Below are 19,448 nucleotides of genomic sequence, written 5' to 3'. Positions count from 1 at the left end.
AGTGAAATAACTGCTGAATTAAATAACTCTAACCACTACTGTTCATCAAGATTTGTTTGAGATTCAAACACACTAACCACAAAATTAGTTATTAAGACGTTTCTTGCCGATGTTTCATTTCGTCTATCTGGTATCAACTCTACTATGGCGTCGGCCAACGTATGTGTCACCTCTTTTCTTGTTGCCCTATGTTTATTTTTAAATTTTTACGTGTGGTATTTTATTAGCCTTACTCTAAAAGTCGTCAGTATGTTTCTATAAGAACTTTATCATGTAACATCTGAATAATTGGTCGATAATTATTTACAGTGGAATGGGTTTTGGCAGGGTTTGCGCATTGGCGCATTGCCCCAAAACGAACTTTTTTTTTTTTTCATATACTTAAAACTATTTGGCGTTTGTGCATTTTAACATTTGTAAGAGTTCTATGCGCGGCAAAAGAAGAATTAACGAAAGCTCCTCCCTTCTTTCCGCATGTTAAAACGATTTTCTAAATTTGTACGGGATGTTAAAATACACAAGTGCCGCATAGTAAATATATATATATAAGTCCAACTCCAACACTCCAACGTATATGAAAAAGGCGAAAACACGTATCGATATATAAATAAATCAAGAAGGGAAATAACTCCCATTTAGCGCTTGTTCACTTTTGAAGTTTTATTTTACTTCAGTCAAAGTTCTCAGAAATCAAGGTACCTACTACCTAGGCCTAAACACTTGAACTCTATATGAGATACATATTCGAATATCCGATTAAAGTTCTTTATCTTTCAAACCCTGAGTTAATAAAGAAATTGAAAACCTAATTTTCCTCTCCCCAATTAACTATTTTCATATGTTATAGTATATCTTTCGTTTTGGTCTTACTGGATTCCAGGACAAGAATTTATCTAGTCTATTGGAGTATCCAGCTTTGTGCTATTACTTGAGATAACACCATTCCTGGTAAAAGCTAATATAAGTTAGCCATACTGAGGAGAGCTTATTTGGGCTGCAAATACTGATTTTGAATATTTTGTCAGGGTTTACTTCTAGGGAAAAGTATCCTTATGCCAGGTTTTTCTGACAAACCCTTGTACAGAGAGACACTCGAGGATTGTGTCTAGTACGCATTCAAGTTCTCTCTAGCAGACATTATGTGTGTGTACAATTAAATAAGCAAACCAGAAGGACTGATGACTCAAAATCTGCAGCAAATGGTGTTAAATCAAAATTGGTTCCTGATATTAAACTTAATCCATATAATTTCCGGTGACCTTTTCAGATTCACTGTATTCGGTAGGTGGTTATTAGGATAAAAGCGACAGATCGATTTTTAAAAAAAAATGTTATATTAAGTAAAATCAATATTACGTACTTACTTGTCATGTCGAAAATATCAATATATTAAAAAATTACGAAAATTTATCGAGTAGAACAACTGCTATCATGTTTTTAGTAAAAAAAAAAAAGAGAAGTCTATCGTTAAAGCCTAAAATGTTAGTCGCCATTAAGATTTAATCTAAAATATACGTTCCGTGTTATGTCCCGTTTCTGAACACTTCACCATCTATTTCATAAGATTTACAAAAAATGCAATTTTTCCCAATTTTCCGTAAAAATTATTTTTAATTATAAATAATTTTCTACTTGATGAATTTTCGTAATTTTTGGATATATTACTATTTTCGACATGACAATTAAGTATGTAATATTATATTTGCTTAAAATGACATATTTTTATAAAATTGATTTGTCGCCTTTATCCTAACAAGTACGGGGATTTCATCATCTTTATACTTAAACAAGAAATAAAACTGTTTAGTAAGTATTATTAACTATGCATAGTATAGTACAAAATATTTTAAGAGGTTAATGTAGTTTGTTTCCGAAAGAAAATAAAACCACCTATTTGATTATCTCACAAAATTAGGAAAAAAAAATTTATATTTTCCGAAAAAAATAAAAATAATTAAACCACCTATTGGACATTTATTTTTGTAAAAATAAAAGTTAGTACAAATCTTTTCCTTATTTTGATTACATAATTTTAACTAAAATCAGAACCAATTTTGATCTAAAACCATTTACTGCGGACTTTGAGTCTGAAATTCTCTAATTTGGCTAGAGAAATCCATGTTTTTTTTTTTCTTTTCTTTTTTTTTTTTTTTGGTTTTATGTTTGTTTGTTTTTTATAGATTTTATGAAGGGGGATAAGTTTCCTATGTAAACTTAACGTAAACTGACCCCCACTTTGTGATCATCACCAATTGAAAACTAAAAGAAAAAAAATTCTGTGTATAATGGCAAAAACTGATAGAGCCCATGGTTATAAAAGTCAACTTATAACTTTTTTAATAAGTTTCCAATCACTTTTTGCTTGTGTTTGAAAGATTATAGCTTAAAGTTAATCTCTAAAAGAAAAAAAAATGTATCTTTACACATAAAAAAAAAAACATATTAGAAAGTTACTTATGTCTGAGAATATCTTATACCTCTGCAAGACCACCATTCGCCCATGCATGAAGTATTGTTGCTACATTTGAGCTGATGTATCTGTTATTAGTCTCTCGCTCCACGACAGTTAAAAAAAAAGAGTTACCAACTGGCGCTGTTTTACAATTTGTCACTGTACAAAGGGAGACAATTCTTGTTTACTAAGAGCTTCGTTCATTTATTCGTCTCATAATTTAGGATACGATATTTTTTTTAAATTAAAATATTAAAAAAAAAGAAAACTGCGATGAATTTTTTTTTTAATGTAACAAAGTTAACATTAATAATACAAAATGTAGACTTTGCGCGACTATTAAGAAAAAAAAATCAACAAACCCATGGTATTTTCTTTAGATGAAAACTTCGGCAACTTTTTTTTTTTTTCTTAATTAAAAAGTAAATGTTATGGTAAGGTTATTAAGAAATTAGTCTTTAACCTTTAAAAACTACCAAGAATGAAACTCTTTAATAAAACAAGGATGAAACTTTTAAAGTTGCACAATGACAAATTGTAAAACAGACCTGCCAACCTAATAAGTTCTGCACTAGGTGTGTCAGAAACCGACCTTACGAATATGTGAAAAAATATTGAATAATTCGACCCCCCCCTGTCTTTCTAAGTTTATAACTACTCGAAAAATGTAATTCAAACCCTAATTTTTTTTCAATTAAAGGGCCAAGGTTTCATTTAAAAAAAACACAAAAACAAAAAAAAACGTGGTTTAAAAAAAAAAAAAAAGGTTTTAAACTTCAGACTTTACAGGTAAATTTCTAAAAAACACTTCTTTTTTTGTTTTAAATTTGAATATATTATTTATAGATCTTTTATCTTAAATTGGTGATATATAAAACTTTGGTGAGTAAATTATTTACTTTTTAATAGACATTTCAAAATGGGGGGGGGCGTGAATTTAAAAAAAAAAGTTTGTCTAAAATATTATATTCGGTTTATTGGAAAGAGCATAAAATTTCACATTGACTCTGAAAATATCGTAAAAATTGAATCAATAAAAAAATTTTGGATAGATTTTTAAAGTTTAAAAATTGAAGAATATTTAATTCAATTGATTTCATTACGTAAAAAAAATGTTTTTTAAAAAATAATGTTTCTATTACTTTATATACAACTTTAATAGTTTATTTTGGAAATATAATCCATAAAGAAAATAAACAACCCACTTTTAAAAGAGAAATTATGAGTTTTTTATATTTTATTCGCAGTTTCGTGTTAGGAGTGTCAAAAATTCCAAAATAATTCTGATACACCTAGTTCTGCACAACCAACCAAGCTTCAATCTCTGTCCCATTGATAAAATGTTGCATCCTTGTGCCTATTTTACAAGAATTTTAATGGAAGGTTCCCCCTCAAATTCTAAGCCCTTGCACATCCTCAACGTAAGTACCCCCGACTAACCCGACAAGCAACAAAATCCCAGGCGCTTCTACACTATTGGGACGAAATTTCGGAAATCGCAATACTGAATTTCACATGAAAACAATGGTATCTATGTGTTCCTCATATTTTTAAGATGATTATATCCGAAACTTACTAAAATCGATAAATTAGAAAATTATTTATTAAAGAAAATAGAATTTGAAGAAAACAATCGTATTAGCTTTGTAAGATACAGGGAGTTCGAAAGGGAGGTAATTTCCTCCTGATAATTCTTAGAAAATTCTGGAAAAGTTTTTTGAATTTTCCAAATGGACCTGAGGAAATTGAATCGGTGTGATATTTATTATTTTTACTCAAATAAAATCAGTATTTTTGATTTCCTGCATGCCCATGGACTTTTGGGAGGTTCGCAAATGTGTTCTTGTCAGAGGGAGATGTTTAACATTTAGAGTTACTTCCCTTGTTTATGTTTTCGTTTCGATTTATTTTATAACTAGTGGGGGTACCCGGCGTTGCCCGGGTGTGTGTGTGTGTGTGGGCGGGTAAACTAACAGTAGGAAATCCGGGTGGAGAGAGGTGTTGAAAAAAAAAAGTGGCAGTAGCGGGGTGGGGGTGGGGGCGGTTTACTCAGTGTTTCCCGGTAGGGGGAATCAGAACAACAATTGGCAGCCCATGTGGAGAGAGATGTTTAAAAAAAAAAAAAAAAAAAGTGTATGTAGGCAGCCAGGCTCAAACCCGTGACGCGAAGGCAAAAAAGAAAGTGAAAGAAAATCTGATGTCTTAGCCGGTGTTTCCATGACGTGACCGGAAGTCAAAAGCGTTGAAATTAACCGCAGTCAATCCAACGGTGAGGATGACTTGCTAAAATGTTGGCAAAAAAATTGACCCTCCCTGGTACAAAACGGCCGAGTTTAGGGTGAATGAATTAATGTTTTTGGCCAATTTTTCAATATTTGTTGTCCGAGACGTCGAGCTTCAAAATGATACTGATCTTGTCAGGATCTGTCGCCTCTGTCGGAAGTTTTTATGGGACATACAAACAAACATACATACATACATTTAAACAAACGATTTATATTATAGGAGAAGAAAACAAGATGGATGCAATTTTTCAACTGCTATCACGATTAAAGATTTTGCATTTTTTTTTTTAATAATTCAGTAATATTCAGGTACTCTTGACTACATAATTTTGAAGCTAACATTGTAATTTATTAGAATTGAAAAAAATCAGCAGAAACCATTGTTTTTTATGTGAAAACTCCATTTATCGACTACAAAATTTTGTTCTGATAATGTAGAAGTGCTAAATCCCACCCCTACATGGTAGAGATCCCTAGATGCCAGAAAGCCTTCTACTCTAATAGTTTCATCTCTCGAATTGTTAAACTTTGAAATTCCCTCTCAGGTCTCTGCTTCCCTAACTGTACTTACATGCAGAAGTGTAATGTGAATCTTGCTGCTCAACTCCCTACATAGTATCTCTGTAGATTTTATCCCAAATAGCAGTCCCTTACATCCAAATGGCACTGTATCTTGTTTGGGGTGAAAAAGTTATCATGAAAAATGTTTTCACAGCGGCTACAAAAACTCTGAATATTCGGTTCAAAGATAATTAGTAAAGTCATAAGATACTGAATTAAAAAAAAGAAAAAAAGCATTAAAAATAATTGCATAATTATTCCCAAATTTCCTTGATCCGAGAATTTGTGCAACTTCCTACGCATTCGTGGGAACAGATCTCTCAGCTCTCATCTTGTATGACCAGATGTTTGTCTTTTTTACACGTTGGTCACCACTTATCAAGGCCCGGAAGCCACTCAGGGATAAGGGTTATTGTCTTTTTGGTAGTTGGCTGACTATTTGCAAATATTCTTCGGTAGAACTCCCCCCCCCTCAACGAGTCTAATGTCATCCACTTCCATTTTGTCTTCTTGACTGTGTTGTGGATTCACCTCCTGACTAATGTCCATTGGTTCTTCAGGGATCTGGAGGTGGCTCTGGTGTATCCGGTGTGGCATGAAATGGACTGTCCATGACTGGATAGATTTTCTGAAGGAATCAACAGTTGCATAGCGTTGCCTGGCCACTACCCTCCACTCATACCTGGCATTGTTGGTTACCCCATGTTTCTACGATCCTCCCTGTTTTCATGCACTGATGGGGATGTTTACCCTCCTGGTTTTGGGTGAAGACTGAATCTCTGACCTGAAGTTCACTGAGTTGAGGGCAGTGCTGATTATAAAACTGTTTATTCCGCATGAGTTTTTTAGCCTCACCAGCTCTCTTAGTTCACCTATTTCCTTCTATTGCCTCTGTTCGTTACCTGTTTTTTTGGAAAGTGAGACGATCCTCAATGACTCAACTATAGAGCATTACGGCCGGGGACATGTCAAGTTCCTGTACAAGAGTGTTATGATTGGTCAGTAGTGCTCTAGCACCCTATTGAAAGTCGTTTCATTTTTTTTAACTCTTGGTGAGTTAGGGCGACCCCAAAGCATTTCTTTTCTGAGTTTGATGTTTTCTTGTTGGAGTTCTACCAAGTGTTTATAAGTTTAAGGTATTCCTGTTCCTTTGTGTAATCCTGTCTAATTCAGCGTCAAAAGTTAAATTTTCCTTTTTGCCTTTGTTGCTAAATTCTATCAGACATATCCTGGCATATCAAAATTTAGTTGGAGGAGCATTTAGCATTGGAAGAGAGTCACTGGTGAGTGGTGCCTGGTGCACATGCTTGTATTTTGATAGACCTAGGGGGGGGGGATAACTCCTGCCTGTTTCTAGTTAGTCCAAGGGGCATAACTGTCACCTCTACATTCAGAAGTATGTAGCCTAGAAAATTTAATTACTTACACCATATAGTGCCCAAAAAACTTCAACCAGAACTATCGCCCATACTTACAAAGCTGTTTAAGCGTTGTCTTAAGAAGAATTGCTTCCCATCACCCTGCAAAATCTCATCAGTATCTCCTATATTTAAGAATTCAGGTGATCAGTCATCTCCCTCTCAGTACAGGCCAATAAGTCTCCTGTGCGTCATGAGTAAGTTGCTGGAATCTGTGTTTAATAGAGAAGTAGTCAACCATCTCAGCAAAAATAACCTTCTTAGTAACATGGAATATGGTTTCTGTTCTGCTAGATCTACAGCAGATGTGCTTACAGTTATATCTCATAGGATTAGTGAATCTCTCGTTGAGGCTTCCTTTCTAGAGCAATTGCTCAAAGGCCTTTGATAGGGTGTGGCATAAAGGTTTACTTCACAAGATCTCCAGCTATGGTGTAGCTGGAAATGTCTTCTCAATTATTAAATCATTTCTCTCTGATCGGTTCATAAGAGTAGTGGTTGATGGGCTAAAATCAGAAGCTCACAGTATTAATGCTGGAGTCCCTCAGGAGTCCATCCTGGGCTCAACTCTTGCTCTACAGTAATGATCTTCCAAATCACATCCTTACATCATTCACAGACATTTATACTGATGACACTACCATCTATGGTAGCACATTAAAAACCGTAAATGACCAAGTTCTCTCTGATTCTCTCTCCTCTAATCTTGAGCACGTGGTACAATGGGGAAAGAGGTGGCTGGTTACTTTTAATACATCTAAAACCAAGCTTCTATCTTTACATCATCATCGCTCTGATCTCCATCTGGCATCAATTGAAATGAATGGCTTCATGTTTTGACAAGCTTCTTGACATTTATTCCTGATCTGAAATGGAACACAGACATCAAATTCGTTGCCAAGATCACTGGAAAAATCGTGAGATACTTCTATCATTAGATATCTCACTGCTGATGCAATTCTCTACTCGTATAAGAGCCAGGTATGTCTAAGGATGGAGTACTGTTGCCACATCTGGGCAGAATCTGCTGGAAAGGACTTATCCTGCCTTGATAGAGTTCAAAATAGACTTTGTAGCCTAGTAGGGGATGCCCTTTTCTCTTCCCTGCAACCCCTATCTCACAGAAGAGATGTTGCGAGTCTGTCTCTGCTTTATTATTTTTATGACAAGTGCTCGTCTGAGCTCCAGTCTATGGTCCCTCCTTGCCAAACTTTCACGAGAAACACTCGTCTAGCTGAAAACGCTATCAATAATTTCCCCCACTCTTTATCTGTGCCTAAACCTAAATGTAGATTCCATGAACAAAGTTTCTTTCTTCTCACTGCACGCCTTTGGAACTGAGTACAATATGGTTGTCTTCAAGTCCGACGTAAACAAGTTCTTGATGAGCCGTTCCACTTAAATTAACAAATTTCCATTACTAACGATTACTATATTGTCCAATTTCTACTGTACACTCTTTAATCCTTATCCTCGAGTGGCCTCGGGGCCTTGATAAGTGGTGATGCCTATGTAAAAAAACATCAATACTTAGTTTCAATGAACACTTCCGAAACTGCTGAACGTTAACAAACTTCATTGAAACAATCAGCATAATATGAATTGAACTGTTGTATTTTTTTTTTTTTTTTTTAATTCTCACACTACATCAAAACTAACCCTAAACTAAGTCTGTTTAGTTCGGTTCGTAAATTATAGAAGAATCAGAACTTGATTCAACTTCCTCCGTTCGTAGTCAGAATTGTTTGTCACAATTGCAAATTTCTGGATACCTATTCTTAAAAAGCACCAAATATTTGTTTCACGGAGTTACTAAAAGACTTTTCATTGAACTTCTGATTCCAGTTTTTTGCGATTTGCATCGATCAAATCTCTATCTAGAAAATAAGCCAATAATATTAGCATATTTATTTGTTTAGAAAGTGTTTTTCTTCAAATTTTATATGTAATACTAAATTGATTTGAACTCCAATATACTTAGAATATCATAATGTAAAAAAAATAATTTTTATTGCCTATACATAATTTTTTTAATGACGTTTAAAAAAAAAATGTGACCATTATCTAATCTTCCCATTTGCTAGGACATCTGCTCTGCTCGGAATATTTTAAAAATGAAAAATGGTGTGGTTTTGCATAAATTTAAACTGTTTTTACGTATGTAATATTTGCTGATTTTATTTTTTTTTAATTATTTTTAAAAGGAAAAACATATCAAATCTTAGTTTTCTTCCTCCATAAAAAGCTTTTTTGTTTATTTTTCATAATAGAATTAAGTTATTTTTGTTTTTTGTCCAGAATTTTGAGATGTTGATTTAAAAATAAAAACAGGTGTGACTGTTTAAGTAATTTCATATTTGTCCCCTCTCCCTACACCCACTTTTTCTTTTTTAACACAAATCATTTTATATTATTAGCCGTGATTTATGCAAGGGTAAATGATGGAATCGCAGTCTTCAACATGATGCAATAAAAAATTGCGTGTTTCTTCAGCTAACCGCTATATGGAATATTGCCGTTAAAAAGAAAATAGCACAAAAACTTTGATGTACTTACCCATGAGGGAAATAAAATACAGTACACCAAAATTTACAGAAATTGATCCAGTAGTTTTGTTTATAAAAACATAGAATCAACTGTTATCAGTAAAAGGTTTCTTGCTGCCATTTTCAGCATTGTTATAAAGGTCAAGAGAGATAAAAAAAAACTTTTATAAGATAAGAGAAATAATTTCAACTTTAGTAAGTTAAAAAAAATTATTTTTGCTTGTTTTCATGGTAGAATGTACCCAATTTTCAGAAAGACAACCCTAAACCCAAACCAAAATTTGACAAGTCTCTGAGGAAAGCAGTTTCTGCGACTGCAGAAAATCAATAAGTTTTGATGGTTTTTGTCTAGAATTTCCCCATATTAAAAAACGAAAATAAAAAAAAATCCATATGATGTACGTATCCGTGATGAAAATATCATATTACAAAAATCATGTAAACTGAAGTAGTTTTATTTTTAAATAAGGAAATCAAATCTTATGAGTATCAAAGAATTGACTGTCTCGCTTGCCGTTTTGAAGAAAAATCCCCCAAAATCAAAGGGAAATAACAAGTTATACTAGATTTATGCTGTAATGCCTATGAATTCCCATTAATCACTTGAAAATAATTTTCTTTATATTTTTAAAACATGATTTTCTCAATTATGTACCACGTAAACTTGCTCCTGTTATGGAGTGCTGTCTCCAAGATGTGTTAAGAGTCGCCCTTAACATTATGATTTACACATCATCTATTCTTCTTCTTTCTTATTTAGTAACACACAAATGAACCATAATATTTGACATGCATATTAAAACTGATTCTGGCCAGAAATTACTTTCTATCCAATATTTTAAAAGCTTTAAAATCACTTTGCTTTAAATTTAAAAAAAATTCAGTCAATGACTAAAGATTCTTTTTTCTTACATTTTTGACTTTTGAAATGAGGATTGGCTATTCATATTATTTGAATTCTTCAAACTACTGTTCTCATCTTTAGTATCATTTTCACAACGTTTCAGTCGATGTAATCTCCAACCTTCTTCAGGCATTAAACTCTGGAATGTTTCTGCCAAAATTTCAAATGGGAAGCTTTATTTACTTCATGGAGGTAGCATGCTCTTGTTCCGTCAGCCATGACTGGATAGAGATCCTAAGTAATTTGCAGTTGAATATTTTGGTCACCCATACTAAAAATTGAACCTTCAACCTTCAGGAGAATATCACTTTTATAACTGATTTTTTCCAAGTACTCTAACTACTGCACCACGGATCCTTGCGGATAGTTCTAGTATGAATTTTAGGAACCTATTTTATTTCTAGTTGTAAATATCACTATTTATTACTAATTATTATTATTACTATATATTTACAACCGTCAAGGCAGGAAAGTGTACTCTTAGCTCCTTCCTAGTGATGGCAACAGTACTCCATTTTGTTCTGATAAATAGTGTTCAGGTTCATTTTACCAGATATTTATGTAATGAAAGGAATGTTTCTCTTAATGAACAAAAAAACAAGCAAATCTATTACTTATAGAGATTTGGTATTTGCGTGAAGCCAAAGATATACTATTACTATTATTCAATACTCAATTTGAGAAAGAGAGGATAGTGTAGTATCTGTTCTGTTGTCATAAAACCATTCTCCCATGCATTACCTTGTCATTTGAGGGAGGGGGATAGTATAATATGTATTTTGTTGTCAAGATATCTTTCCAAGCATTATCTCCTTTTTGGGTTGGAAAGTATAGTGTAGTATTTATTCTGTTGTCATGAGACTATCCTCTCGGGCATTACCCCCTCCTTTGGAGGAGGAATGTAATTTATGTTCTGTTGTCCAGATATTTTCCCATGCATTACCTCCTGTTTATGTTGCAGGAGGGTGTAGTGTAGTATCTAACCCATTTGTTGTTGAGACTATACTCCCAGACATCGTCTCTCTGTTTGGAAGAAGTTGGTGTAGTATCTGTTCTGTCATGAGAACACCCTCTGAAATATTTCCTTTTTTATTTAGGAATAAGGGGATACTATAGGGTCATTCCATATCAAATCATCCAGAAATTTAGAGTTTTGGAACCCATATCCTCAAATATGAATTTTCAAAAGAAAAAACCTGGTACCATATTGACTATATCATTTTTTTCCCCACATATTGGGGCACATGTGAAAAATTTCAAAATCTGATAAAATTACATAGAAGACTTCATTTCTGGGCAAATCTGATGCTATTTATGGATTCCTTTGGTCAAAGAACCTATCCTAGTGAATTTTCAGGATCACATCATGTTCCGTGTATACGGCATAATCATGTTTGACACACCGGTTCCCCTCAGATCACCAAAGTTAAGCAATGATGAGCCTGGCCAGTACTAGATGGGTGACCATTTGGGACTTTCAGGTGCTGTATGTGCTCTCCGCTTTTCTTGGCATTGTTTCCAGTCGTCCTGGACTTCTCCTTACCACTGGACTCAAGCAGTGCCGATTCAAGAGAGGTATGGTTGGAGATTGCGCAACCCTTGCCTCACAATTACAGCTGCCCCGATAGAGTGTATTCTTTGTCTTTCGAGACTGAATGGAAGCATCATCATGATGTTCAGAAATGAAAATATTCAAGAAAATGTAATTAAAATATCGCCCGGGTGACATCTCGGGTGATTTATGCAAAACAGAAAATTCTCTAGATCGACACCTGCTCTAAATTACATGCTCTAAATTTCAACATTTCTTAGTTTTTATAATGTCCATCTGTGTTGCAAGTTACAATAAAATCTGAGCACATGTTTCAAGCCCTGGATGATTTAACATGGAATTTGCCCTGTTACCATCCTCCCAGACATCAATTCCTTCTTTGGATAGACAGTGGCGTATATGTTCATTCATCATATATGCTAACAGAAATATTCAACCAGAGGGAACATAATTTTTTTGAGCCTTCTTAAATACTTTTTGTAATCAAAAGAAATTTTGATAAATGTACTAAATGCTGTTGCCATACTGGATGTGGAATCTATACAACTGGTGCTTTTTGTTAACCGAACCACTAACCCTAAATCCAGGGTGGCAATACACCAACTAATACTTAAACTTAGTGGTTTTGGTTGATTAAGTGTATGTGTGCACGTTTTTCTAAAATAAAAATTAAAGAAAAACTTGTTTGTTTTTTCAGCACACGTTTGTTTGTGCATGTTGCACTATATTATTGCACATCTGCTCTTTTGCAGCTGCAATATAGACTTTTATCGAAATTGGATACACTGGTACAGTCATGTGGAGCACTCGTCCTTCTGGATAAGCCGTTGCGGAAGCATTGATGTCTTGAACCGCAGGAAGGTTGGCCAGCCAAGGAAAACTTGGAAGTAAGTGATTGGACGAGACCGTACAGAGTAGAATTTAGAAATGGTTGATCCACCAGTCAAAGAGGACTAAATTGTGAGCTTGCGAAGTATCAAAAAAAAAAAAAATGTTTGTCTGCTCGACAAGAAAAAAGTGACATTAAATGAAGAGGAAGGGAGAGAAAAACTAAGTCTGAAAAATCAAAATTATAAATATATTCTTAGCCATCATTTTATCGAAGAGAAAAAATATCAGTTCTCATCCAGATATCTGCCTATATTTGAAAAACAAAAGTAAAGAAAAATCTGTAAGATGTACATATCCATGACAAATCATTTAATGCCTATGAATTCCCATTAATTATTTAAAAATGATTTTCTTAATAAAAATAAAACTCTACTTGATTAATTTATATGATTTTTGGAATATGATATTTTTGTTATGCTGTGGGTACATATATCATACAGTTTTTCTTTATTTTTGTTTTTTAATATTGGAGGAATTCTGGACAAGAACTGTTATCTGCTTTTTGGCTCAAATCTACTTTTTTTTTAATAAAATCTACGGACTGGATTGTGAGAAAAACAGATGTCTGTTGAACAAGGTAAAAGTGACATTAAATGCTCCAGAAGATATCTCACTGTTTGGATAAGAGCCAGGTACGCTCTAAAATGGAATACTGTTGCATCATCTGGACAGGAGCTGCTCAGCAGTCTTGATAGAGTTCAAAATCAACTTCAAAACCTAGTAGGTGATGCGCTTTTCTCTTCCGTGCAATCTCTTTCTCACAGAAGAGACATTGCAAGCCTGTCTCTGCGCTATCATTATTTTCATGGTAAGTGCTTGACTGAACTACACTCTATGGTCCTCACTCTTTGCCAATCTTTCACAAAAAAAAACCCCAAACAACTAGCTACAACCATTTTCCCTACTCTGTATCTGTGCCTGAATCTAAATGCAGATTGCATGAACAAACTTCTTTCTCAGAACTTCCCACCTGCAGAATACTGTTCTGTTGGCCTGCTTCCCAGTTGACTACAACTTAGTAGCCTTCAAATTGAATGTAAACAAGTTCTTGTTCAGCCGTCTCCATAAATAATCAAATTATACCCAATTTATACAATTAACGATTACTATACTATTATCTTACATTCATTAACCCTTATACTTGAATGGCCTTCTGGCCTTGATAAGTGGTGACTCTCGAGTTAAAAAAAAAATGCAGAAAAAGGGAAAGTGAGTCTAATTCTGAAAAATATAAATTTTAGAAAGGGGATCAAATATTTTAGCCAATCAATTTATCAGAGAAACAATATCTTCCTAGATATCTTCATTAGATCTTTTGAATATGCAAAATTCTGAAATAATTTTGAAATATTTAAAAGTGGTTGTCCAGAATTTCCCTTATAATAAAAACAAAAATACAGAAGAATCTTTGTGATATATGTATCCATCATGGATTGAAAAGATCATATTCCAAAAATTACATAAATTTATCAAGTAGTTTTCTTTTAATATAGAAAACCACATTTTTATGATTTTAAATGATTAATAGTAAATCGTAGCCATAACAAGGCTTAAAAGAAACAAAAAAAATCTTGGAAGTTTGAAATCTTGGAAGTTTATTTATTCAAGATGGCAGAGAGAGACATTCTGTCCTCACTTCCTCATAAAATTTGATTTTCTTAGTTAAAAACAAACAACTTGATCAATTTAAGTGATTTTTGGATTATGACATTTCCATTTGGTCACATGTATGGATTTTTCTTTTTGCTTTTTAATTTAAGAGAAATTCTGGAGAAGAACCCATTTAAACTATTAATTAGAAAGTCATTTATGGCTAGAAGTAAAGTATTTTTCTTTTTTACTTAGAGTTATCACTTATCAAGGCTCAAAGGCCACTCAAGGATAAGAGTTAATGAGATCGACAATGAAACAACACCGTGATGATTGGTAATGATGGTGGAAGTTTGGCAGAATATGATTATTTTAGAGGACAGCCCAACAAAAATATGTTCACATTGGATTTGAAAACAACAATGTTGTAGTCAGCTGGGAAATAGCCCTGCAGTATTTTGTTCCAGAGATAGGTAGTTTTAGGAGAGAAACTTTGCTCATGGACGTTTCCTTTGGTTTTAGGCACAGAGAGGAAGAAAGGAAAATTATTAGCAGTGGTTGTAGATAGACCATTTTTGTTGTAAATGTTTTACAGGGGTGAATAAAAGATTGGAGCTCAGCTGAACACCAAGGCAAAAGTCTAGTATTATGGTTCATTTGTGTACCTAATTCAAAGAAATTGCCACAATCCCAGAAGAGAACAGTGTTTTCATTAATTAATCATTTTTTTTTTTTTTTTTTTTTAGTCTTTTATTATTTTTTAAGCTTTTGTTGCACACAAACATGCATTCATATGGAATTGTGTAAGAAAAAAAAAAAAAAAAAATGTCCCAAATCAGACAAATTTGAATATTGAGTTATATGCTTTATTCAAAATTGACAAAGTGAGTGATTCAACACAAGTGCATTTTAGTTAACTGAAACTATTTTTTGTTTTCTTTTTGGAAGAGTTATATTTGAGGGGGGGGGGGAGATAATCCAAAATTTAATGTTTTTTCAAACTAAAATTTTATAATTCAAAAACAAGTTCAATAAAAACAAAATGACACAACAGAAAGCATGACATACCGAAATATTGAATTGAATGCATTTATAACTAGCAGGACCTGTGGAAATTCTACAGGGGTCTCATTCATATGTAATATATTGATGTTGGCATTCTGTAGATGTTCAGTGCAAATGGAGACACTGATATTATTGTACCTATTTACAATGCCTCCCCACGGGACAGACTTAGACACCAGTGTCGTTTTTTAACGTGGATTGTAGCTTATTTGTTAAAACTGTAAAAGTATTTATCTAAGCTAGCACAAACGCCTGGCAAAGCCCGGTCGTAAAGTACGCTTGAATTATGATATTTTAACTCTTGCAGATTTTGTATATATTATTATAGAGTTAATGTTCTATCGGTTTTTATATATTATAAAGCTGCGATTTAAAAAATAAAAAAAAATATATCTATATGACTTGGGTGCATTAGCTTGAATCGAAACCGAAATAAAAACTTATGAAAAAAAAAAAGAAAAAAAGTATATATATACATATATAACTTGAGTTACTTCAGCCATAACCGAAACCAAAACTTATGAAGAATTCTTGATAAATTATTTATAAAAAAATAGATGATTTAAGTGCCATCAGCTATAATCGAGATCAAAACCAAAACTTATGAAGAATTCTTGGTAAAATTATTTATTGCAAGAAATGGAAGTACATAACAATTAAACGACCCAGATGTAAGTGTGACACAGAAAATAACACACTTGCTATCGTATTAATATATAGATTAAAAAAATTACTATATGATCAACAATATTTCAAATTATTTTGTAAATTCACTAATAAAAATGTAATATTAATAATTAATTTTAAAATAAATGATTTTTTAAATGAACAAATAAAATATAACATTATGGTTAGAATATTAAGTGGATAGAATGTATTTTTTATAACTTTTTTTAAGAAAATAAAGTTAGATGTAAAAAAGGCAATAATCAAATCAGAACATTTTGAAATATTTGCAGCTGATTTTTTAAAAATAACTTTATTTGAAAAAGTTAAATTATGATTTGATTTTTTTTTTTTTTTTGAAAAAGATAAATTCTTTAATAAAATAAGTTTTAAAATGATTAAATTTAGAATTGTCTCCTGTTTTCTCTAGTATAACTCTTCTGAAAATGAAAGCAAAAAAATACTTCTGGTTAAGTAAAGTGCACCTGTGCTAGTCATTCTCACCTAACCAAATGATAATCTTGTGACTTTGCAATTACAAGATCATTGCTTGTTTACCACATTTTAGGATAAAATCTAAATCATACTTTAGTGCTACCAGATCAGTTTGTCTGAAGATATTGACTTCCTGAGACCTAACATTGATGCTTTTTGTTTTTCTACTTCCTTTTTGCAAACTTAATCATGTTCAGCAAACCCAAAAACAAAAACACACCTTTTCTCCCTTTTTCTTCTTCCCCTTTCTCTTTTTATCTCCTTCACTTCCTGACTGGTTTCTAACTTGAAATGTACACAACATTAATACTGTAACACTTTTCCCTATCCCATTGCAAAACTCATGTTCTGCAGGGCAGGGAACATAGACGATAAAATCCACTATAAAACAATCAAACCAAACGCTACAAACTAGCGATTGAAGATACAAAGAGCATGAAGAATAAAAACCTTCCACAAAATAACTGGATGCAACATGAATACTATTTCCAAAATAACTGGATTTGGCATTAAATACCCCGAAAAGGGTTGATATGCCGTAAACCAAAACAACCTAACCTAAATCATACTTTCCAGTTATATTTTCTCTACATTCTATAGCCTTGCATGGGCAATCACCTAGAGATGGTATCTTGATAAATGTTCATGTCCCTCACGTCACTGTGTTAGGAAGAGCAATCAGCTGATAAAAATTTTTCCTCAAGGAAAAACACTTTTGTAAGAAAACTAGCCAGAGATAAAAGAAGTAAATTTTCTGAAAGCTGTCCAACACATGCAAGCATGTATGACTTGTTTATTCGTTTTCATGCCTTCGAATGTAAGGGGCTACTATTTGGGGTCATGTCTACAAGAGATTATGGAGAGTTGAATAGCGAGATGTCTAAAGTTTTGCGGTTTAGTACAGTCAAGGAAGTACTTCCAAAATCTAGCAGTCCAAGGGAAGAAAACATTATGGTAGGTTTTCTGGCATCTAGGGACCTCAGCATTAAAAAGGGTTATATTATGCTGCTTGTCCGGTTATACAGGAGTGTATATGTCGGGGAGGGGGGGCACAATTGCTATGAGTTGATCAGAGCACATTCTTTTAAAGTACTTATAAAGCAAGCACAGGAAATTGCTTCCAAAGGACCAGAGATAAATTTGGAAGTCGATTTCTTAAAAGCTGTCCAACACCTGCCAACACGTAAAACGGATGTTAAACTGATGTTGATGAAGTACTTTTAAGTAACCCTAATTTATTTTCAAAAGCAAGTCAGTATCGTTATTTACAGTGTTTTTCTTCAGACTGTTATGTATTTTTTACCTCTTAATGTGAATGTTAATGCCGTGTTTGTGGATGATGTTGCATCCAGCCTTCTGCAGTGATGTTTTTTTTCCATATTCATTGTTGTTGATTGTTTGTCTGTGTACAATATCGATTTCACCTGTGTACATCAGGGATATGAATTCTCTGCTTTTTTTTTTTTTTTTCACAAAAGACGAATTTATTCTTAAATTGCTACAGCCTCTCGTCGATGTGAGTTATCTGGATTTGTATCCAGAATTCCACTTATATTAAAAAATAAAAATTAAAAAAATTTTATAATGTATGTACTAGTGATGGGACGATTCCAATATTTTACCAGTTCCGATTCTTTATAAATTTCTAAATATTTAACAATAAAGTTATTTTTCACGATTAGCATAGAAGCACATGTTAAATGTGCAGATACTTTCTCAAACGTAAAAATACAATTGTTAGGGATAATCAATCGGTTTTAATTTTACTGGTAGTTTAAAATCAATAAATTTTCATTATTTATCATTATTATTGACAGAAGAAGATTTTGTTGTAAACAAAATCAAATAAAAAAGCCAATTAAAAGAATCATTTTTGCCATAGGGAAATAGGCAAAAAAATTTTGATTCCGATACTCCCAAGAGTTCTGATTTTTCGGATTCCGATTAATCATCCCAAACCAAGTATGTACACGTGATGAAACAAAAATATCCTGATCCAAAAGTCATATAAATTAAGTAGCTTTATTTTTCAAGAAAATCAAATTTTATTAGTGTCTGAGAAGTTATTGTCTCGCCTGCCATTTTGAAAAGTATCTCAAGAAACAAAGGGAGATAACTCAACAATAATTCATACTTACTAGATTTATGTTGTAATACCTACAAATTCACATTAATCGCTTAAAAATAATTTTTATAAAATAAAACTACTTGATCAATTTACTTAATTTTTGGAATATGATATTTTCATTTCGTCATGGGCACATTTTTTCTTTATTTTTGTTTTTTTTTATATCAGGAATTCTGAACAAGAACTGCTATCTGCCTAAATCTGATTTTTGCTAAATTATAGCCTTACTATTTGGTTGCATTTTATTTTTCTTTCTCTCTGCCCCCCCCTCACTTTATTTTTATTTTTATTTTCTATTTTTCTTCCCATTTTATCTTGCCTATCCTTTTTCTTCTCTTGACAGTTCTCTCTGAAAACTAAAACTGTAAATTTTACTATGAATACAAAGACTTTCAATAATTCATGAGAGGGTAAGAAAGTTAGATAACTTTTTGTTACATGAAAAAATAATTTTCTATCTCCCTCCCGTCAACACACATATGCACACTCAATATCATTCTCTTAATTTTGGCTTTCTTAGTTGAAACTGATTAAAGTTGTTTAGGGGAAAAAAGTTGTTTTTCTGAGCTGCCTTCTCTGCACACAAACACACCATATATATATACGTATATATACTTTTTTCATTGAGCTTGACTTCATCTTGGAATAATATACTTTTTAATCTTTATCTCTTATAAATTTTCATACAAACTTTAGTTATCAATTTACCAGCAAAATTTATGGACTACCTATAAATAATATTTTGTAAATAAAATACGCATCAAGTGTGCTTGAAAGCCAAATGCAACGTAATATTAGGAAAATAAACAAATATTTTACTTGTTTGAATTTATCAAAAATATATTTCAGAGGTATCCTCCATCTTCAGTGTGCTGTTTTTTTTTTCTTCTTCTTC

General features: G+C 32.7%; 1 protein-coding gene and 1 pseudogene across 4 annotated transcripts in view; both read left to right on the top strand.

Annotated features, from left to right (window-relative positions):
* Window positions 1-19,448, top strand: part of LOC145260506 (RNA 2',3'-cyclic phosphatase ANGEL2-like) — a 41,357-nt gene that overhangs the window by 115 nt on the left and 21,794 nt on the right. Inside the window, exons 1-2 of one of the 4 annotated variants that reach the window (XM_080118622.1) lie at window positions 21-159; window positions 12,471-12,605. The exons of 1 other annotated variant lie outside the window; for it this stretch is intronic. In XM_080118622.1, the coding sequence (XP_079974748.1) occupies window positions 110-159; window positions 12,471-12,605 (185 nt within the window). In that variant the 5' untranslated portion in view covers window positions 21-109. Of the gene's footprint in view, window positions 1-20; window positions 160-12,470; window positions 12,606-19,448 lie in introns of those variants that run through there. 2 more of the 4 variants (XM_080118626.1, XM_080118623.1) reach the window with 2 other exon arrangements.
* Window positions 11,542-11,659, top strand: LOC145260713 (5S ribosomal RNA; annotated as a pseudogene).

Source organism: Euprymna scolopes, chromosome 36, assembly GCF_053919585.1.
Source record: "Euprymna scolopes isolate OS-2025 chromosome 36, ASM5391958v1, whole genome shotgun sequence".
In the NCBI taxonomy this organism is placed as follows: Eukaryota; Metazoa; Mollusca; class Cephalopoda; order Sepiida; family Sepiolidae; genus Euprymna; species Euprymna scolopes.
This window is presented reverse-complemented; position numbering and strand designations above follow the sequence as displayed.